The sequence below is a fragment of the Ascidiella aspersa genome, chromosome 2 (assembly GCF_963924565.1).
Source record: "Ascidiella aspersa chromosome 2, kaAscAspe10.2, whole genome shotgun sequence".
Taxonomy (NCBI): Eukaryota; Metazoa; Chordata; class Ascidiacea; order Phlebobranchia; family Ascidiidae; genus Ascidiella; species Ascidiella aspersa.
Window position 1 is genome coordinate 10,669,868 of NC_139448.1, and position 22,579 is coordinate 10,692,446.

Sequence of the window (22,579 nt, forward strand, 5' to 3'; positions counted from 1 at the left end):
TAAAATAACAAAAATGTACGTAATTGTAGTTCTCATGTTTTGCTTATACTTGAAACTAGCATTTTGTTTGTCATTTTAGGAAATAGTTTTAAACATGGAATTATTGTACAGTTTTTGCTTTCTAGCATATTGCAAATTATTAAACAAATGGACCCTTAAAATGTAGGTCTAACATGCACTATTAAACAATCAGGGGGATCCTATTGGTGAAATATCAAAAATGCATTGGAACATCACACATTTGAAAATTTAATAGTTTCACTGTGCTGTCATTTTTAAGTAGTGCTATTTCACTTGGGTGAATGTGTATGATGTTACATGCTATTGGTGGTAGGATCCAATAAACATGGACGGAATTTCCTTGTATCCTTTAGTCTTTATATTTTTCATTTTACAAATAACACCCAGTAAAAATCATTTGAAGTTTGTTTTTAAAACATTTAAAAAACGTTTATTTAGTGACAATTTAAAGTTGCTGTACCATCGTATAAGATCTAGCCTTAACCTTGTTTTTCGACTCAATGAAAGTTGATTGAATTCTGCGACAATCTTTGGGAGCTCTTTCCAGTCTTTAAGAAAAATAACCGGCGCCTTAAATTCTTTCAGCAGTTTGTATGGGTCTGTAATGTTGCTGCAGCCACCAGGTTGAGCAGTGTCTTGTAAAACTGGAATTGATCCAAGGGCCATTGCCTCATACGTTCTTGAACATTCAGCATTTCTTCCTGCTGGTGATAAAGTCAAATCGCTTTCGCTCAATAAATTAATATACTCTCCAGTCTGAAAACCTTGGTCCTTGACAAATCTGTGAAAAAAATATTATATCAAAATGCATATATTAGAGTCATTTAGTGTCCTGAATCACCTTTTTTTCATTAAACTTTTTACAAAAAACATCTTTACTTAATAAAGTGAACACGTTTCTTTTATATAGACATATAAACGTTAGCCAACCTGTTTCTCCATTTGAAATAGCAACGTTTCAAGTCTTCATGTTCTTCCAATTTAGCAATACTTTTTCTTGGTGACATTGGATACACAGTGCCCATAAAACTACACGCATATTTTCTTGGAGCTGTAACATCAAAAGTCTTGTCAAACTCTTCCAGGTTAAATTCTCTGAAATAAAAAGAAAATTAGGAGAAAACATGATGCATTAGAAGTTATCATAACAAGCTAATAATACCTTGCTGGTCCCAAAGGCCATCCAAAAATTGTCTTGTTGTCAATTAAACTTGAATCGTATACAAGGAAGACAAATCTAATAACAAGTTTATCAAGGTATTTTGTTAACCAATCGTTATTGCATGATTCATCTCCAAGAATAAATAGGCCAATGTTGGTCAAAGAACTTGCTTCCAGAACATAGTCCAGCCATATTTTAGCCTTAATTATTACAGCAGAATTGTGGGCATCCAGCATTAGTATCAAACTTGTCTCTACTGGAACAGAACTGTCTTTTGGTGTTGCATCATACATGAGTCTGTACCTAAAATTTCAAAAAACAAAGTTAAACAATATCCACCAGGCGTCTTCAAAAGCGATATCAATTTTCTAATTTTTTGACTGCTTGCTAAAACAGGTATATAAATGAATAAAATTGTTTCTTAAAATTAACAGAAATATGTATTTCTAATATGGATATATTCTTATTTAATACTACAAAATATATAATGATTTTATAATTTAATACTGTTTTTACTAAACTGTCTAAATGTGTCATTTAATATGAAAGCATAATCTTTATTTTACATGTAGTTGTCTGCGCAAGCTTCTTTATATACCAAAGTGTTTCAGTTAACACAGTTAGTTATTCTTGTACAGGCTCGGCCAAACAAATAATTATATCACATTTAGGATATGGTTGAAAAACTAGATACACTTTAATATATGGTTGTACAGTACAGTATATTAATTAAGTTGCCGCCCATAATTTGTTCTGTGGTTACACTTCGTAAATTACCCCACTTATTTAGAATGTAAATGGCAGGAAATTACTGCACAAGACTTTTGACTATTCAGTTCAATTTTAACAATTGATAATAAATTTGCAAATATTAAGAAATGGACAGACCATAGATGGTAATTCTCATCAACCAGCAATGAACTCTCCCTCCATCCAGCTATTTCGCTGTCGGGAATAACTCCTTTCAAAACATCTTGCCAAAGAAACTTTCCCATTCCACTGACATCCCAAATCTGTATGTGCTTTGTTGTATCATTGATCTGGTCAGTTATGTTTAGGTCTTCTACAAGAAACAAATGCATATTGATATACAAGCCAGACTATAAAATAAAATATATCCTACACAACATATAGCCAAATATCATAACATTTGTAATTAAAAAGCTGAAGAAATTGTAGTAAGAAACAAACCTTTTTTGTCGAAGGTCTGCATAAGTTCTTCAAGCCTTGCCTCTCTGATTAGGCTATGATTGTGCAACATAGAGTAAGCAGTGAGAACTGATACAAAGCCATACACAATGCACATCACAATCAACAGAAGTAAACGCTTACTTCTCATGCTTTGGGCTGCAAACTGCAACAACATCAATACACTAAATATATAATATTTGAAGCAAAGTGAAATCAAAGGATGATAGCTGAGTATTGGCCAGGCATTCTATCTTAAAACCACAGCTTATTTACATATAAACACATCATGTTAAAACATACTTACTGTGTCTAAGTGTCACATATGATATTAAATTACATCCATGGTATTCTTTATTGCAAAGTATAATCTAAAACTTGAAAGATGACGTTTTTTTATACATCATCGTTGATTAAACAGGGTTTCAACGTGAGGTTGACCATCAAGTATTTTGGTTTGTTTACAAAAGTACACGCCATATTACGCATGAGCGATTTTTCAGATTGCGTGAAAGAAAACGTAGTTTGCTGACGGAGTCAAAAGCGATACACCTTCACAGTTCACAGTACAAAAATAAGGTTGCTTTGTATTGCAGAGTTACTTCAAACTTTGGAGCAAAACAAAGTCACCTTAGCCTATTTAAAATAAAAAAACTATTTCATAAACATACCAAACATAATTGATGCAAAGAAATCTCTTGGTCGTGTTTGAGGGGCATTTTGAACCAAAAGACGTTGGCAGTCGAACGAAAATAGAAAAGGGAAATATAGCTGGTTGCTGCTAAATATCATTATTGTATATTAGTAAACGATTGTTAAGTCATAGTAATACCGATTGTGACAAAAGAGCATCCTTTAGGGTTCAATACTTTTTTGGCATTCGTCACGCATTGATACGTTTCGTGACGTGAGAAATGCTGCTTACAAAACTTCCAGCGTAAACGTTTTTAAAGTCCAGCTTTTGTGTATGTCGGTTTTATGGACGAAATTGACACGTGTGATGAACCAGGTACATCTGCTGGCAATCAACATGAATGGCCTGACAAGGATTTGGCCTATGCCGAACAAATACTGCAATCGCGGCCTGGTATAAGAGACACAAAGCTGCCTTCTAAGGGTGGCGCCAAGTTAAACGAAATCCGGGGAACTGCGGTGGAAGAAAGAAAACTAGAAGAATATTATGACACGTTGTATAAAAGTCTGTCGGAATGGAAGGTGGGGAAAGTGGGCAATCTCGGTGTTGCGGAATGGCTGCCGGATTACAACGTCGCAAAAGTAGTGAAGCAAGGCAAATTTATGCAAACCAAATGCCACTATCACTTCAAAGAGTTTTTTGCCTTATATGCAGAGGAAGCGCTTTTTCTGCTTGATGTCGGCGAAATTCAGTTAACCTTAAACCAGTTGCCACTTTCTATGCAAGATGCCTATGATCTGCTTTTGTGTGAGACTAAACACGAACTGCTTTGCACTTTAGATGAATATCAGGTTTATGCTCATTTATCAAGGCTCGGCTTTAGAGTACAAAGATACCACCAACCTAATGTCAAGCAAAAATTACCAGACGTTGGTAAAAGTGGCCACAAGCGACAAAGATCGGATGTAGAAGAAGCTACCACATCAAAAATGTTGAAAAATAAGCATGTGACTGTAGAAAAGCCTTGTTCCCAAAATGAAACCATTATAGGACCAACAACTAAGGAAATTGCTTCGGATTGTGATGTTTTACACACTACTGAGTTGCCATTTTCAAAAACCGGAATTAATTTAGAACAAATAACTACAGAAAATGATGTAGGGCACAAACCCTTAAAACACATTATTGAAGAACCCAGTAGTGATACCAAATGTAGAGGGTGGTGGCCATCCTCAGTTGAAAATGGTAAATCAAAATTTACTCCATTGAACCACCATTCAAATTCTGAATATGTTCCCACAAAGGTTGAATACATTGACTTTGCAAAAGTTCAAGATGAAATTAGTACACCTAGTTTAAATCCCCAACTAATTCCTTCAAACTGTTCCTTTGATTCAATGGTTGTGGAGGCAATATGGTCTGAAAGAATTTCTCGAGATTTCAGGGTTGCTAAGTCAAGTGCTTTACAACCACAAGACTTTTCATATTCAAAAGACCCATACCAGTTTGACATGTGCAGAAATGCTTCAGACTGGACTGAATATAGGGAGGCTGTAAAAAGAGCAGAGCTTATTATCCAAAATCAAACCAAAGATTTATGCCTCAAAATGTACGGTGGAGTAGTAAAGCCTCTCGTACACCCAATGAATGCCACATCTACAGGAAAAGTACTGGAAAAGCTTAAATCAAATAGCCCAATCACACCAGTGACCAGTTCAGAAATGTTGACGAAATTTGAAATCAAGTACAATGTATTTCAAACGGACAAGACCAAACCTTTCAAAAAAACTCAGCCTGGCAAACCAGCACTAAGAATAGTGGTCTGCAGTACCACAGACCCAATGCCCACTTTGTCAGACTACACTTCCCTAGAAAACACTAGCCAAGGTGTTTCAGTGAAAATTGCCCTTGTGGATTTCGGTCGCATTTTGTTTTTTGCTAATGAATCTATTAAAATTCCTGTTGATGTTCAACCAGGGTAGTTTTTTTAAAAAGAATTGCTTTTTTTTTATTTTTGTGTCAACATTTTTCAGTGTTGTGAAATTGTAATATTAACTCTGGAAAAAATTGATTTGTATAGTATAAATTTATTAGGACCATATATTTTTTCCAATAGAAAGTATTTTAACTTGGCCATCTCTATAGCAGAAATAATTGCTTAGGCAATTCAACTACTGAAGTTCCTCTTTTCAATGTATTCACCCTCTATTGTCCTTATTTGTTTTTACAACCCATTTTCACTTTTCAGATACCGACAATCTAGGTCAGGGTACCATTTTAACGCCTGGGAAAAGTAGGTAACGAGGCCAAGTCAGGCGTAAAACGGGACACGTCGCCTTCTTGCACAAAACTGTTAATTTCGCCGGGCTTTGGCGCGAGACGACTTTTTCGAGAAGCTTCCAGGCGCTCGGTTTATTAGCGGGAAAGTCAGACGCCTAAACCGCATTCGTGTTTTAGCTTCTTCAGCGTTACAGCTACGGTTTCCGCAGTCGTTTCTGGTATTTCTCTTGACAGCGCCGAAGTGTCGAAGCTGCAAAGATGGAAGTTCAGTCGAAAAGCGCGCGTCTTGCATTTCTGTTGGTCGCCATGTGCTGCTGCTACTGTCAAGTGCTGGGCAACACGTTGAGTGTGGACGACGACGTCGCCAAGCTGTCAACCGCCAACATCGAGTTCAGCATTAACCTGTACAAGAAGCTGATCGAGGATAAGTCGGTGGAGAACGTCGTTTTTTCGCCGCTCAGCGTGTCTGCCGGTAAGCGCTATATAACGATTTCCAGCGCTGGTCTACAATCCTACAACAGAGTTCAAACAATTATTAAATCGATGCACAATAGCTGGGTTGGGTTAGCGTTTGGGTGGGTCAAATGTTAGTATATTTATTATTTAATAATAGTAATGTTTGACCCACCCAAACGCTAACCCGCACTCTAACCTAAATAATGTGCGTTGATTTAATAGTTGTTTAATCTCTGTAGTAGGATTCTAGACCAGCGCCCGATTTTCCGCGGAGTTTGTTTTCAATTTATTTTGATTTGTTGATTTGGAATTTGAACACATGACTTGTTGGCCTGTGTTTACCTATATACAACGTATTACGTACGTATTAAAGCAGTCGGTAACCAAACAGGGATTAGGCATACCGACATTGAATTTTTCAATGCTGTTGAAAGTTGAAACTCCGATCTGGTTATGTTGCCCCGTTTTGCTTTGCACTGGCAGCTATAAAAACTTGCTGGCGCGGAACGTTTGCCGGTACTAGGTTCGGTTCAGTGACTGCGTTGTCCAGAGAAGTAACTGTGAAAATAGCTTAAATGCGCCGCGTTATATTACCACGTAGAAAACAGCAGGTCTTTCATTAGACAAACGTGTGTTCAAGTTTTGTGTCCACCAATATTTTCAGTTTTCCCCTTTTACAAACGTTTTAGTGGGAATACGACGCTTTGTAACCTTCCAGAATCAGTCAATGATGCGAAAATAAAATTGGTATTAAGTTGACTGCACGGAACAGCCGGTGTAAGTGGACCTCAGGTAACCCCGATTTTTTTCCATTCACAGCCATGGCAATGACGCACCTTGGCGCTAAGGGCGATACGGCCAAGCAGATCGACGATGCTTTCCAGTTTAGTCAGCTGGAAGGAAAATTCCACTCGGCGTTCGGAGAGCTGCACGGACTCTTGTTTGACAAGGTTTGTGTTTACTTTCGTCCACGGCGAAATCCAACTTTACTGGCTGTGTTGCGTCGTGTAGTAGAGCTTGAAAAAGAGTTAAAGATTTGTTTTTCAAGTGTTTACGGTAAAGGTCTATGATAAATTTTTATCTAACTCGTTTTGTAAAGGGCTTAAGAAAATCTCACATCTCTCTGTCTTTCAAACTGCGTAAATTGTAATGTCAATGTTTCTTTTACCGCCCAAGATTTCAGTTCCTTCAAACGGTACTTGGCTATTTAGGTACTGCTTTTCGCACCAATAATGTAAAATTATAGGACTTGGTCTTTAAAAAGTAAATCACTATTCTTGAGACGTTTTTTTGCCAGAGCAGCTTCTTTACGGATTCACCGAATTATTTGCTAAACTAGGAAACCAACTTAATCGTGTTAGTACGTTTCTGAACTGTTATTCGAAACGCCCAAAAAGGTGGATTTCAAAACGCTATATTAATCTATTAAAGCCGCTTACAGACGACTTAGCACCTAACATTTCTTTTTGATTTTTGCAGTCATCCGACAACGTGACGATTCGTTCGTCCAACCGGGTTTTTGCCGACAGCAACCTACAAATGCTTGAAGACTACAAGAACGCACTCACCGTATACGATGCTCAAGTACAATCGGTAGGCGGCGGTTATTTTGCACGACAGAATATATCGGATTCTCTTATGAGTTTTCTCACTCTATTTTTCACGCCTGATCCGTTCTTACTTTTAGCAAGAGATTGAAAAAAAGACAAATCATCGTTACCTTTTATGGAAGTTAAAAGCAACATCCAAAAACTAGGAAAAAAATGTTAAAATTTAATTTTTGAGTGGATTTTAATGGCAGTCCAATAAATAAAATGTCATTCCCCATAAATACGCAAAATACGCTTACACTTACAATCCCAAAGACTTTGAATGTCATAGTGTATTGAAATTTTACTCAAGTATGTAATGTTAAAAAAACTACGGCATTAAATGGCAAAATAGTCCACGGACCACAGGTTGGTAACCACTGCTTTAACGTGGAGATTATTAGTTTAGTACTTGTCATTTTATCTTCTTAAAAGTTTACATTTTCAGATAGAAAACCAAACCTGGTTGGGTCAAAAGTTTTTTAAGCACTTACGTTTTCTATACCGCATAATTGACCAAAAATCCTTATGTATCATAGGAGTTGTGAGATCACCAAAAAGTATGAAAAAACGTTTCAAATTAAATTTTGAATGTTTTTAATAGCATACAGGTTTAGTATACTGTTTTATTCGCCGATAAATACGCCAAACTACGCTTACATTAATAATATCAAAGAAATTTACTTTAATAATACTAAATTAATTTGTTATTGTATTGGAATTATACCCAAACATACAATGCTGAAGAAATTGTTGCAATATAATTGTAAAAAGAGAGGACCACTGCTTAAACGTGAAGATCCTTAGTTTGGTACTTGCCCCCCTCAGATTTAATAACATCTATCGTCTCTGATCCGATAATACTCAACATTCCCAAACTCCAACTACCAACCGATGTCCATGAAAATGCCAACAGATCGACTTCGCTGGCAAGCCGCAGGAATCGCTCGCCGCCATAAACCAGTGGATCAGCGACGCAACTGACGGAAAAATCGCCGCCATGATGGATGACGTCAGCGCCGACGTTGCCATGGTGATCGCGAACGCGGTCTACTTCCGCGGCGACTGGCACTCCAAGTTCATCGAGCAGCAGACCGAGATGCGTAACTTCTTTGTGTCTCACTACACGGTGGTCAAGACGCCCCTCATGTTCCAGAGAGGTAAAAAATAAAAAATAAAATAAATTTTTTACGCAAAAAATGTTTGCTGAGTGATTTTACCCTTTTACCATATCATCCCAATTTTAATCGTTGGACTTGTGACGAATACCGATACCCGTCGGCCGTCACAGGTATTCATAATATATTTTCACGATGGAAATACTCTGGTGGTTTTTATTCCATCATATCAATTGTTATAGGTCTTTTATCAGTTTCCACTGTTTTATCTAACGGTTTTGGTCGTAGGTACTATATAGGGATTAGAACACTTTTTGCGGCCTTTTTTTAGCAATTGATTATTATGATTTTCTGATACAAACATTAGAAAAATAAATATTACTAAAATTTGATTGCTTGGTAGGTCGCAAGTCAAACAAACTTTTTCAAAGGTGTCCCAAGAAAAGAATTAAGAACTACTGCTTCAACGAATCTAAAAAAAATAAATTTCCGTTTTAAATTGGGCTTCATTTGATTTATTTTGGAGTTGCATTTTTCAAGAAAATTAGGATTGGGTTTTAAACACGTAATATTTTTACAATGCAAAAATCTCTTGGGTTACACCCGGTTAGAAGTAACAACGATTTCGGAACTGGGATTGCCTGAGTTTACAATAGATCAATAACAGCATCTACCAGTACACTTCTGTCAACCTTTAAAATGTCTCCCCCATGTTAGTCAGCACCGATAGTATGTCCCCAGACAAACTTACATAACGGACAATTTTAGAAAGTGTTTGGTTTAAATAGGTATAGTTTCACCATATTGTCGCCTCTCATATAACAGGTACCTTCCGATTCGGTTACGTCGAAGAACTTACCCTTCAGATCCTAGAGCTCCCTTACGCCGGGCGCGAGTACAGCATGGTGATCCTGCTGCCCGAGAACTTCGACCTCGCCCGGGTCGAGGCCAACCTTAACCCCGACAACCTCACCCAGTGGCTCTCCACCCTTCACTCCACGACTGTCGACGTAAGTTGTTTTGGCATTGGTTCGCAAAGTGCTGTATAAATAATTCAATGTCGCCTTACCTATAGGAGTTTTTATCATTTTTTGCTTATTTATTAAGGTGTACGGACAACATAAATTTATAAGTGTTCACATCACCTTTCTTGCTCCGGTTTCGTTGACTAATCTTTAACCTGCGCGCATGTCTGTCTTATATTAACTAAGATTTATACTATGTGACGATTATTAGGTAACAACTAACAAGTAACGTTTTTACGATCCTACTTTGCAGTTAGATAAAAACGAATGTCGTCGCATTCTACGTCGGCGCAAGGTAGAAACTTAAATCTGTACAATTGTTTCGTGTCGCTAGATGAATATTAGTGTTTGCACAGTCCTACATAGTCGATCGCTGAAAAGATTAATTATCTTACCATTATAATTTGCCGCTTGGGAAATTTTACGATTGTGGTCGTTGAATTAGACGTTTGTACGATTGTAATTTTCCGTAACTGCATTATGTAACGCCTAAACTGAGCCCAGAGCCCACGATTAGATCGAAGCACCCAAATGACGTCACTTTTTGCTTCCCCAGGTCTCCTTGCCCAAATTCAAGCTGGAAGAGACGCTCGGTCTGCACGAAATCCTGCCCAAACTAGGAGTTACCGATGTCTTCAACTCGAACAAGTCCGACCTGAGCGGAATGGCCCAAACCGACGGTACCCGGCTTAGTGTGGACCAAATCCTGCACAAAGCCTCCATCGAGGTATGTTTGAGCGCCCTCGCTATTACCTCTGAGATATTTTTGTTAAAATATTGCCAGATTTTGAGCAAATTTGATTAGGCCAGATGTAGACCTGTTTTCAGCTTTTGGCCGAGTTAACTTGTTACTTTAACAGTTTAAAAGTCTACTCACCTTTCCAAACCCCCACTTGTAAAAATGATGGTACCCGCTGCTTGCGGTAGTATCGTTGCCATACTGGGGTTATATCGGCAACGATCCGATATCAAATTTATATAGAAATTTCAGTACTAAAAATGGTAGGATAACAACTGAAAGTAACTAAACTAAAAAAACCTTCTAGAGCACTTTAGAGGCCCAATACCCTAGAAAAATTTCCTGTTTTGCCTCATTTAGAATAAAAGGTCAAGTATCGGACATACCTAAAACCGACTCAACATTTGCTCCCCGAGATATTTTAGGAGACAAAATGTGGTTGGAAACGTTGCACAATCTTTCTTGTAGTGTCGTGAGCTTTGCGCTAATTTCGACTACAGTCATTATTAAATCAAGTATCGTTCGCACAAAACTCCAAATCAAGTTCCATGACGAAATGTAATGAAGTTAAACTTTTGTTTAACAACAATATATTTCCTTATACGTAGACTTAATAAATTTCAATCAACGAAAGTCATCGAAGTAATTTATTTATTGTATACGTAATATTTGCCAACCGATTAAGTCAAATTACCTGGTGCAAGCCAGCTAATTATTTCCGTTTAAAACGCCTCCGACGCTAATCAATCAGCCGCCCACCTCCCGAAGGCACACCGGTCCGAACCGGTCAAATCTTGAAACCAGAACCGGCTCGATCCGGTTTCAACCGGTCACGTTTCGCCATGTGTAGGTGGACGAGGAGGGCAGCGTTGCGGCGGCCGCCACCACCGTGCGCATCGTTGCCAGGTCCCTAGATGCGAACCCCTCGTTCCACGCGGACCAGCCCTTCCTGTGGGCCATCCGGCACCGGAACACCGGCCTCCTGTTGTTCCTCGGGCGCCTGACGCGCCCCCCTGGCGCCCTGCTGCGCCACGACGAGTTTTAGGGCGCGAGGAAAAAAACCTTGCGGTTTGAACCTGAACGCTTGCTGATTTTTGTTGGCCTTGCGATTTATTTTTGGTGGCGCTTTTAAAGACTTCCGATTACTTTTGTTCTGTCACGTTGTTTTGAGTTAAATTTATTCCAATCATATTAAGTTTGTTCTAACTGCGTGACATACTATATCATGCCACACTATGAACTGTTTAAGTTCAATCATCATGCAATGTGTATTGTATTCAAGCGTACTATATATTTCCGCCATCCGTCAGCGTAGCAGCGAGACAACCTAAGTTCCTATTTCTTTCAACCAATAGTTCGTGTTTTTCGTTCGGTTTGACGTTCATTTCACGATTACACTTTTTTTCTTAAATGGATTAATTGTCCTGCAAACTCTATGCTTAATAGGCTTGCCGCACAGCGCTTATATATATTTCAATAGAAAAATAAATAGTTGCAGGACTTGAAATAAAAGTTGCAGGACTTGAAAAAACATATGGAGGTATTTTACACTAATCCTAATTCACCTTTTGCTTGTTAAGTCGCTTTCAGGGTAGTATGTTAAGAATAGGGCACATCAAACTGGTAATTTAACTCACAATATTTATGCTCTTCAGTTTGAATGCATACATTGTATTTAAGTTTTAAAAGTTCCATTCTCATTTTTCCTGACTTATTATCGTGCAATCTTCCAGTGTACCAAATGTCGCATACAAATAAAACGCTTATCGCCTTTTGACCAAGCGTTCTATTTATATAAATAGATATTATACGTACTACTCATGTCACACATTTAGTAGGGACGTTTTTTTACAGGCGCCAAGGTCTTGCGAAAACCAGTAAAGTGTTTCTTTGCGGCGCCAAGCGATAGGCCTTCTCTCGTTTTTCAGGTGGAAGAAAAAGGCGGAAGCGTCCATGCGGAACGCTCGGAAGCGGCTCGCTCCACAGACCGCAAGGTAGTCTATGTTGATCACCCCTTCATTGTGCTCGTCCGCAAACGTCACAGTCCCGCTTTCCACCTCTTTGGCGCCTTCAAGCGTCCCGAAGGGCGAGTTCAAGGTCACGACGAGCTGTGACGCGGTCAAGGACGGAGCTGGCTGGACGAAGTCGCAGTTTAGAAAGCGAAAACGGGTTTGTACAAACTTAACACGTTTCATAGTGGCTGACATTTTCAAGGTTCAGGGATACATTGGGTTTTTTTATACGGTAAGCTATGCTGCATATCCTCGATTTGATCGATACTTCAAAAATAAAGTCTCAACAACTTTGAAACAGGGACCACGTTTTTTTCGCGACTTCGTTTCTAGCTTTTCGTCGACCAGATTGTAGATTTAGATGTTGCAGTATTACTATGCTTTGCATGTTTTCGCTTTTTTTTGTAAATCATGACATCTAGCCTTTTTGCTGATGTGCTGCCTTTGTATGCTACCACACATCCACCCATATCAATCTTGTGCACGCGTCTGTTTTTGTTAAATAAAACCGCATCCTTTCTACTCGCTTGTTCAAATGATTAAGCTACGTGAATCGAAAATCACATAAATTTAAGCAGGACATTTGTAAGATAACATAGATGTTTTACGGCGACATAGCTTATATTAAAGGTACTGTGCATTATTAAATGCGCCTTAGATGGAGAATCAGGAATCTTGATTAGTAGTATTAAATGTCTGATTAAAATTAATCGTTTCAATTGGGCATTAGGCGGTAATAAGTTTTATCAGTCAAAAATCTCCGAAGTGCTGCAAAGGCAGACTATCGAACAAATGTGTTGACAAAGTCAAATCAAAATTCAATGTGGCTACGTCAGGTCCGTCACTTAAATACGTAATTCCTGCTTCTGAGACAAAAAAATGCATGAACTCTCAAAAATCCGTTTTTTCCATCATTACTGCAGTCACGGTTTAGCCACACTACCGTGCAGGCCTTTGATTAAACCTGTGGGTTAAATCACATAAATGTCGCAAAACATTTACAAGAATTATCAACCGCTTGTTGAATGCCTGATAGTAATGTATTCTTTACTCTTTTCGGGGTTCTTTAATCACTGAAAAAGCAACAAACTGCTTTTGAGAAGCCTTTGTAGAACAGCGCTCTTTTAAAGTATAGCTTATCAACAAATGGGTCCTAGGATAATTAGTTTGGACACAAACGTGGTAATACCTAATTTAATACTCAATGAAAAAGGTTAGGCTAACTTTAAAAACGGTATACATCCTTTTATTTATCCCATGACTTTATTGTCCTCACATACTTTTATCACATAGACCATTTTCTGGCTAGCAACGTAAATTTTTATAAAAAAGAATTCTCAGTAGACAGAACACCCTATACAGCAGATTTACATTTTTGTGATGTAAAAAGTTTGAAAGACATATTTCTGAACAGGCAATTTAAATAGTAAAAAACAGTGGATATTGCCACTTTAATTTCAAGGGCATATAAACTTATACCTACGGTTTTGAAATCTTGACGAAACCTACTTTACTGCACTCTTTTTTTTAGTTATTTAACTGAGGTCAAACTTAAAGAATTGTTTTTACAAATACGTCTTAGATAAATAACACAATCAACCCAAAGATTTTCGACAGTAGAGTGCTTCGCTGGTTGGCTCATTTTGGAGATGACAAAACAAAAATTGTTCGGTCGAGGGTTTTACTCGCATGCAAATCATCGCGCAGAGTGAAACAAATTATTTTTCGGCAAAACGAACAAACTTTGGAAAATTTCGTCATCGGTGGTTTTCATTTCAAAGCTCTCCAGCAGCCTAATTCGTTTTGCTTGAACCATGTTGCTTGTCAAAGTCTTAAAATCGTCGAAATACTTTTTGCCTGCAGTGATGTCGCTAGTGACGATGAAGATGCCGTTTGGTTTGATGAGTTTTAGACAAGCCTGTTCAACAAAAAAACATTTTTTTTAAAACAAGATTGGTAAACATCAGAAAAAAGAAAAATGATCGGTTTAAGCAAAATATTGATAAATGTTGTTATTCGGTAAATGCAATTCGAGATGTGTTTTGTTCAGTTTATGACTGTTTCCTATACCACAAAAAATATCGAGGGTAAATATAAAAAGTACAGACAAGCTTGCGTGTCTCTTCTGAACCAGTACTTCATACATGTTTGGATCAGTTTTTAAGAGGTACATCTTTCTATGCCCACAACGCAACTTAACAAGCACCAAAAGGCCCATATATATATATATATATGTATGATATATTTAAATATAGCAATACATCATTAATATACATAGTAAAATATAGCAATTAATTTAGTAAAACAGTATTTTACAAGATACGTTTATAGCTGTCGAAGCTGTTCAATAAAAACGAAATATCCTTTTGTTTTACATTTGCGAGGGTGGTGTAAAAAGTTATTGCTAGAAGCTGTAAACCTCTATAGACTGCACTGGCAGATGGTTTGGTACGAATGCTCCAGAACTGACCACAACATCGTAGGATTGTTCTGGCAAAGGAATATCTCCCTCGACTAAGTGCTGCACGATACATCTGCAGCCAGGGCTGGGGAGCCGGAGCCGGAGCTGGAGCCAGGAGCCCGGAGCTAAGCATTTTCTCTGGAGCCAGAGCTGGAGCCGGAGCCATTGTTATTATTTTTGTGGAGCTGGAGCCGGAGCCGGAGACATTTTTATTATTTTTGTGGAGCTGGAGCCGGAGCCATTTTTATTATTTTTGTGGAGCTGGAGGTGGAGCTGGAGCCATTTTTATTATTTTTGTGGAGCTGGGGCCTTTTTTTCAGTTTGTGGTGCTAAAGCTAAGAAATTATATTTTGTTTCATCTCCAACGTTAGTTAGCCAAAAGCTTTTTTAAAAACTTTTTAAAACTTGCCATTGAATAAGTGACTGGTGGCACCGGAGCTGGAGCCGGAGTCATTGGGTGTGTGTTTGATGGCTCTGGAGCTGGAGCCGGAGCCGGAGCCAAAGGATTTGAGTTTTACTACTCCGGAGCTGGAGCCGGAGCCAAAGGATTGAGTTTTACGCCTCCGGAGCTGGAGCCGGAGCCATTTAATAATTGCCTGATGGCTCCGGAGCTGGAGCCGGAGCTAATGCTATTTTACGGTGGCTCCCCAGCCCTGTCTGCAGCATTAATATATTTCTATTGTAAAGACAAATACAAGGATTTTATCTTTCGCGTTTGGAACATCAAATCATTTACAAATAAATCACAAACAACCGCAGTAACTATCAATTCACACACACCTATAACCTAGATCTTTTTTGCTGGCCTTGTAAAGCATGTCCATACTTCCATCCAACATGTCAATAATGCCTTTAAAGTTCTCCTCCCTTCGTAGAAAGTCAGCGATGTGTCCCGTTCCTGAAATCAAAGAAAATATTTCCGGTTTGGTTCCGGTTCGCTTTTTTGTAATGTAAACGGTCTTTTAACGTATAGAACAAACATAAAAATACAAAATCCTGGATCCGCCCCTGCTCATAGACATAAACATACCACTGTTGTGATTCAAAAGAACAACTATATTTTAAACCCTGTAAGCAAAACTGTAGAACCATTTCCACTAACTTGTTGTAAAAATAAGCATAGGCTTAGACTACGTTTCAAACTATATATCGTCGCTAAGGGCCTAAGCAATAATATATTTTAGGCAACCTGCTCCAACATCCAAAGTGTTGTTTCGGTAGAATTTTCGACATATTTTGCACAGAGACTAGCAACTTTTCTTGGTATCACAATAAAACCGGTTGCGACGCTGTGCGTATCAAAGTCTTTCGCCCAGTTGTCGTAGGCCTTTGAAGCCTCCTTGCTGTTTTTCAAACAAAGAATGCCTTCAAAAATCATCAATTCCTCCTTAACTAACTTAGATTAAGACATTTTTTGTCACTTTTGACAGAAAATAACTGAAAAAGGCTTTAGAGATTCAACACAAACCCAGTTTAATTTTCTAAAAAAAAAAAAAAAAAAAAAATTTCTCAAGAAGTTTGCTTATAACACCAAAAGGCAGTGCTATAAACAAGTCATTTCGAAATGACTTAAGTCCCACTCAAGTCATTTGAAAAATACCTCAAGTCCAAGTCAAATCCCAGTCAAGTCATTTGGAGAGCAAGTCAATTTCAAGTCTTTCATTGACATAAAAGTAAATTGTTAAACTATTAAAGTTGGTAAAATCGTCCGATTATAAGCAACAATTTAACTAAAAAAAATAACACAAACGCAATACACAGCATTTAAAGTGTTTAATGTACAAAACTTGAGATAAATTTTAATGAAAAATGCTTAATTTAATCAAGTCATTTTGCAAAATTACTAGTACAAGTCAAGTCATTTGTCCAAAAGACTTAGTCAAGTCAAGTCATTTGAAAACAGTGACTTTAGTGCACTTAAGTCGAGTCAATGACTTAAGTCATTACAACACTGCCTAAAGGACTTTAGAATAATAGGATGGTTAAATCGTCAAAGAAATAGATTTACTTTTCTCTCTATTTGCTATTATAATATCGTTGATCTAACTGGTGTCAGTTAGATAGTAATTATCAACTTGTAAATTTTGTACTAAACGTAAATTATAGTAATGTCTCAATCTTAAATAGTAGGCCTATGGTTGTATACTGTATAGCAGTGCTTTCCAAACAATTTCCGTTCGCGACCCAACTTTAATGCAAGCTTTATTCTGCGACCCATAATGAGATATGACCAAATTGATTAGCAATAACTTAAAATGAAACTTATCGGAAATAATATTACCAGTTACCGTTCACAAAACCTGCATGTTTGCTACTGTTGTGAACGTACTGAAATAATGCGACAAAACACACCTAATTCGTACGTATTTGTTACATTGTTGCACAAATGTTACGTAATCATAATGAAGTAATTTACCGATGTTGTACAAAACTGTAACATTTAGAAATGCTTCGCGATCTACCTGAAATAGCTTGGAGACCCACTGTTTGGGAAGCACTGCTGTATAGTATAAACATGTACTTCAATTATATGCTATCAACACGCCTGTTATTAAGCTTGACGCATTTTGCTGCATGTACTGTATTCGTTTCTCACCCTGCGGCTTAATTACGTAATTCGCATTTTTGTGCTGATTGCTAGTTGGTTACAGTTCTATTGTGCTGCTATGCTAATTAATTTCTGTGCTGCTTAAATCGTTGTTGGTTTCGTTTCATTTCTTTTACTTCATCGCTCTGACCAAGAATACAACATTGGCGACGAGGATATTTTTTCTTTCATTATTGGACTCCACGCTATTGGAAATCTTCTTCACTTCTGACCAGGGCTGCGGAGCCGGAGTCGGACTCGGGACTCGGGAATCGGGAATCGAGTAGACCGCGTAAAACTACCCGAGTCCCGAGTCCGACGTGCGCATGCGCAGTATCAAATTTTTTAACTTTTAAGGCGGCAAAATGTAAGTTGTAAAAGTGTAATAGCAAATGTGAAATATTTTTAAACCATATTTTATGCGGGTGAATCAATTATGACACCAATATGAGTGGATTGCAGAAAATCCACCTTAATTTAGTTGCGTAAATGGGTAAAATACAGGCTGTAGAGTCAGAGCTGGACTCGGGACTCGACAAAATCTTACATTTGGCCGGAGTCGGACTCGGGTTGTTTTTAACCGACTCCGCAGCCCTGATTCCGACAATGGAAAAGTTTTTCGAATATCTGCAACAACAAGTGGAAGTTCAAGAAAGACGTCATAAAGAACAGATGGAACTTATGATGACGCTACGGAAGAAGACATCCTCGGTAACAGTGTGCCCCAGGCAACGCCTAATTTCTGCGCGTTCGAATCGACAGTGGAGCTGTGACAAGACTATTTGTCTAGGTTTTACACTTTTGCTAAGGCTCATGAAGTTCCCGAGACGAGACAAGCGCGGGTATTTCTGACGAATCAAAGCGGTACTGTATACAAGCTTCCGGCCAACTTGGCATCGCAGAGTTCTCCACTCAAACAAGTAAATGACGTAAAGATTAAAGATTTCATAGATGAGCAGTACGGCCCCAAACGTTTCGTGGTAGGAGAGCGTTTTAAATTTTGGAGCGATATGAAGCGTAAGCCGGGAGAATCTTTCTAGGAACTTGCAGCACGTATTTGTCAAGACGCCAGTACCAGCGACTTCCCATCTATCAACGACCCTTTGGACGAAGCATTACGGACACGTTTCATCTGTTATGTCGGCAATGTGATTGTCCTAAGCTCAAAGGCCACAAGAAACCATGGAATTCAGGTTTCCAGGATTAGCGAAAGGAACCGTTGAAGTGTCATAGGTGCGGGAAGCCTGAACATTCTGCGACAACCTGTCGTGTTAAAAACTCCAGGTGTAATTTTTGTAAGTGCACAGGACATTTGCAAGCAGTATGTCTTAAGAAGATGCAGATTTCGAGCGTAAGGTCAGTGGCATCTCTTGACTGCCAGCTTATGCCAAAAATGATTTATACACTATAGTCGTCGACTCAAAATCGTTCAATGTAGAACTCGATACCGCTACAGGTGGTAACATTTTGTCAACCAATGTTTGGAGAAGTATTGGGCGGCCGAAGCTTGATGCCACAAGCGTTGCTTATGCTTCCGGCCATTCTCTTAATAATATCGGTTGCTGTCGTTTGAAGGTCAATGTTCCTAACTCCGATGCCACCAGCATGCTCACGTTTCACGTAACGAAGCAATTTAATTCTAGGAAGAGACTCCATTCGTGAATTGACGATTTCTTTAGACAACATTATGTATGGAACCACTAAGTTGTTCCCCAGATCAGTGTCGGTACAAATACGTCTCAGATAAATAACAAAATCAACCAAAATATTTTCGATAATAGAGTATCTTCGCTTTGACTCATTTTGGGGATGACCGGACAAAAAATGTTTTGTCTAGGATTTTATTCTCATGCAAATCATCGGGCAGAGTGTAACAAATCATTGCTTCGCACAACGCTTAAAAACGTGCAAGTGGAAAATGTCGTCAACGGTGGTTTTCATTTCAAAGCTCTCAACGTTTGTACTTGGACATAGTACGGTAACTTGAGTGCATTCATACGACTTGTAAGATAAACAACTGCAATATTGTTTAAACATCCAGAAGCAACGGACCAAATCCGAAGGAACCTCAGTCAGTCGGTGTGCATGGACGCTTTTAAGTCATTCATCAAATTACATATGCACAGGGAATTGAGCTTGACGGGGTCTATTAGTGCCATAAAACTCAGAGTGGATTTGTGTTGTTATATTAAAACATGGCCCTGTAAAATCACTTACAATATTGTTCTCTGCGATGTTTAAACCTTTAGTGCACATTTCTGGGATTTCCTAATTAGCATATTGATTTTTAATTAGCATAATTGTGAGCGAATAAAGCTTGGAGAACCTACATACAGATTCTATCTAACCTTTAACTAGGATAGAATAAACACCCGAAACGAAAGTTGTGTACCAAGCTTCGCATTCTGTTACAGGATGATTCTGGGGACTCTTTATTAGCTTAATTGGCGAAACAACTTGGTTTCTCATTGGGGCACCTTGTTCGGAAATTGTTGTGGACCACATTACCCTGGAGTTTACGCAAGGGTCTTCAAAATAGCCTAAAGCAACTAGATTGCAGGGGTTTGCATAGCCTACACTCATCCTTTGGGCCTCATAGACTTTTTAGACAATCGGATCAGGGTATACTTACTATTTTGAGTATCTAATGGCCTGTAGCACTTGTTGGCAGTTTGTCAATCAATGTAAATAACCTGATTGTGTGCTGTATTTTTAATTATAATGAACACAACTGACAAAAAAGCACATATATCCATCTGAAGTACTACTTTTAATATATTGTGGAGACGACCTGTGGAGAATAGGTATGGCCTGGGTAAAAAGAATATTTTATAGCGCTTCGGCGTGCGAAGATATTAAAAGTGGTAAGCTAATACTGAATCAGCTATCAGACTCAACTTATGTTAACTACATTAGAGCAAATAGTCTGGCCGAGACAGAAAATCATGAGGTTACCGATAACCTACTGAATAAAAGCTTTTTATTAGGCGAGTTGCTAGAACTATAATTCAAGTGTATGTAGTACTATACAGTATATATTGTATACAATTTAAATTTGCGACATTAATATAATTTCTGTTTAGTACTAAATTTTACAAATTAGGCCTATAAATTACTATTTAACTGACACAAAATAGAACAACGATATTATAATAGCAAATAGCGAAAAAAGTTATTTAATTTGTTTAATGATTTAACTATCTTATTAGTACAGGTAATGTGATGTCCGTTTGGTGTTCTAAGCAAACTTCTTGAGAAGTTTATCTTCGTTTTTAGAAAATCGAACTGGGTTGGTGTTGAATCTTTAAACTAAGCCTTTTTCAGTTATTTTCTGTCAAAAGTGATAAAAAATGTCTGAATCTAAGTTAGTTAAAGAGGAATTGGTAATTTTCAAAGGCATTCTCCGTTTGAAAAACAGCAAGGAGGCTTCAAAGGCCTACGACAACTGGGCGAAAGACTTTGATGCGCACAGCGTCGCAAACGGTTTTATTGTGATACCAAGAAAGGTTGCTAGTCTCTGTGCAAAATATGTCGAAAATTCTACGGAAACTACACTTTTGGATGTTGGAGCAGGTTGCCAAAATAGTTCATTGCTTAGGCATGTTGCAATGATACTGAACACTTTTGTTAACCGTGTTTTTGAAACGTAATCTAAACCTATACTTATTGTTACAACACTTTAGTGGAAGCGGTGCTGGAGTTTTACTTACAGGGTTTAAAATATACTTGTTCTTTCACATCACAGTAGTGTTGCAGATGTTTATGTCTATAAACAGGGGCGGATCCAGGATTTGTGTATTTTTATATTTATTTTATACGTTAATAGACCGTTTACATTTATTACAAAAAAACGAACCGAAACCCAACCGGAAATATTTTCTTTGATTTCAGGAACGGGACACATCGCTGACTTTCTACGAAGGGTGGAGAACTTTAAAGGCATTATTGATATGCTGGATGGAAGTATGGACATGCTTTACAAGGCCAGCAAAAAAGGTCTAGGTTACAGGTGTGTGTGAATTGTATAGTTATTGCGGTTGTTTGTGAATTATTTGTAAATGATTTGATGTTTCAAACGCGATATTTGTCTTTACAATAGAAATATATTAATGCTGCAGATGTATCGTGCAGCACTTAGTCGAGGGAGATATTCCTTTGCCAGAACAATCCTACGATGTTGTGGTCAGTTCTGGAGCATTCGTACCAAATCATCTGCCAGTGCAGTCCATAGAGGTTTACAGCTTCTAGCAATAACTTTTTACACGACCCTTGTAAATGTAAAACAAAAGGGCCTATTTCGTTTTTATGTAACAGCTTCGACAGCTATAAACGTATCTTGCAAAATATTGTTTTACTAAATTAATTGCTATATTTTACTAAATATATTAATGATGTATTGCTAGATATTAATATATCATGCATATATATATGGGCCTTTTGGTGCCTTGTTAAGTTGCGTTGTGGGCATACAAAGATGTGCCTCTTAAAAACTGGTTCAGAAAAAATAAGCAAGCCTGTCTGTACTTTTTATATTTACCCTCGATATTTTTTGTGGTAAAGGAAACAGACATAAACAGAACAAAACACATCTCGAATTGCATTTACCGAAGAACAACATTTATCAATATCTTATTTAAACCGAAAAAAATTATTTGTTCTGATGTTTACCAATCTTGTTTTAAAAAAATGTTTTTTTGTTGAACAGGCTTGTCTAAAACTCATCAAACCAAACGGCATCTTCATCGTTACTAGCGACATAACTGCAGGCAAAAAGTATTTCGACGATTTCAAGACTTTGACAGGCAACATGGTTCATGCAAAACGAATTAGGCTGCTGGAGAGCTTTGGAATGAAAACCACCGATGACGACATTTTCCACTTTTACGTTTTTCAGCGTTGTGCCGAGAAATAATTTGTTTCACTCTGCGCGATAATTTGCATGAGAGTAAAATCCTCGACAAAACAATTTTTGTCCTTTCATCTCCAAAATGAGCCGACCAGCGAAAACACTCTGTTAGCGAAAATATTTGGGTTGATTCTGTTCTTTATCTAAGACGTATTTGTAAAACCGATTCCTTTAAGGGAAGAATAGTTTGACCACAGCTAAACGATTATTAAATAGAGCGCAGAAAACTAGGTTTCGTTAAAATTTTAAATATGTATGTATAAGCTTATATGCACGGTATAGGCCTATGTGAATTTAAATTATGTCAGTACAATAAAATAAAGTCACGAGACAAATATAACGATGTATATACCGTTTTAAAGTAATTGTAAATGATCACTGTTTTTATATGATTCTCATTT

At 37.8% G+C, this 22,579-nt stretch overlaps 3 protein-coding genes across 4 annotated transcripts; 2 read left to right on the forward strand and 1 right to left on the reverse strand.

Annotated features, from left to right (window-relative positions):
- Positions 1-74: 74 nt before the first annotated feature.
- On the reverse strand, positions 75-3,232 carry LOC146163588 (ribitol-5-phosphate xylosyltransferase 1-like). Of its 2 annotated transcripts, none has more exons than XM_083382991.1 (6): positions 3,043-3,232; positions 2,375-2,537; positions 2,072-2,246; positions 1,184-1,486; positions 952-1,116; positions 75-802 (listed from the first exon to the last, which is right to left on the reverse strand). In XM_083382991.1, exons 1-6 carry the CDS (start codon positions 3,088-3,090, stop codon positions 415-417), a joined length of 1,242 nt encoding a protein of 413 aa, XP_083239117.1. In that variant the 5' UTR covers positions 3,091-3,232; the 3' UTR covers positions 75-414. The 2 variants fall into 2 exon arrangements, with proteins under 2 accessions (XP_083239117.1, XP_083239118.1); XM_083382992.1 differs by lacking the exon at positions 3,043-3,232 and adding an exon at positions 2,679-2,838.
- Positions 3,055-5,114, forward strand: LOC146163589 (tRNA-splicing endonuclease subunit Sen54-like). The gene has a single exon (XM_083382990.1). It carries the CDS (start codon positions 3,350-3,352, stop codon positions 4,985-4,987), a length of 1,638 nt encoding a protein of 545 aa, XP_083239116.1. The 5' UTR covers positions 3,055-3,349; the 3' UTR covers positions 4,988-5,114.
- Positions 5,115-5,266: 152 nt separating this feature from the next.
- LOC146163590 (serpin B6-like) lies at positions 5,267-12,746 on the forward strand. Its single transcript, XM_083382993.1, has 7 exons — positions 5,267-5,757; positions 6,561-6,691; positions 7,221-7,334; positions 8,247-8,490; positions 9,274-9,458; positions 10,030-10,200; positions 12,141-12,746. The coding sequence occupies exons 1-7, from the start codon at positions 5,544-5,546 to the stop codon at positions 12,324-12,326; spliced, it is 1,245 nt and encodes a 414-aa protein (XP_083239119.1). The 5' UTR covers positions 5,267-5,543; the 3' UTR covers positions 12,327-12,746.
- Positions 12,747-22,579: the final 9,833 nt, after the last annotated feature.

Bases quoted from the DNA above. Each gene is read 5' to 3' on its own strand.
- LOC146163588 (XM_083382991.1), bottom strand. From the start codon at position 3,090: ATGCCCCTCAAACACGACCAAGAGATTTCTTTGCATCAATTATGTTTG. The intron at 2,538-3,042 runs GTATGTTTATGA...ATGTTGTTGCAG, and splicing joins CTTTGCATCAATTATGTTTG to TTTGCAGCCCAAAGCATGAG. The intron at 1,487-2,071 runs GTCTGTCCATTT...TTGAAATTTTAG, and splicing joins GATGAGAATTACCATCTATG to GTACAGACTCATGTATGATG.
- LOC146163589 (XM_083382990.1), top strand. From the start codon at position 3,350: ATGGACGAAATTGACACGTGTGATGAACCAGGTACATCTGCTGGCAAT.
- LOC146163590 (XM_083382993.1), top strand. From the start codon at position 5,544: ATGGAAGTTCAGTCGAAAAGCGCGCGTCTTGCATTTCTGTTGGTCGCC. The intron at 7,335-8,246 runs GTAGGCGGCGGT...AAATGCCAACAG, and splicing joins ACGATGCTCAAGTACAATCG to ATCGACTTCGCTGGCAAGCC. The intron at 8,491-9,273 runs GTAAAAAATAAA...CTCATATAACAG, and splicing joins GCCCCTCATGTTCCAGAGAG to GTACCTTCCGATTCGGTTAC.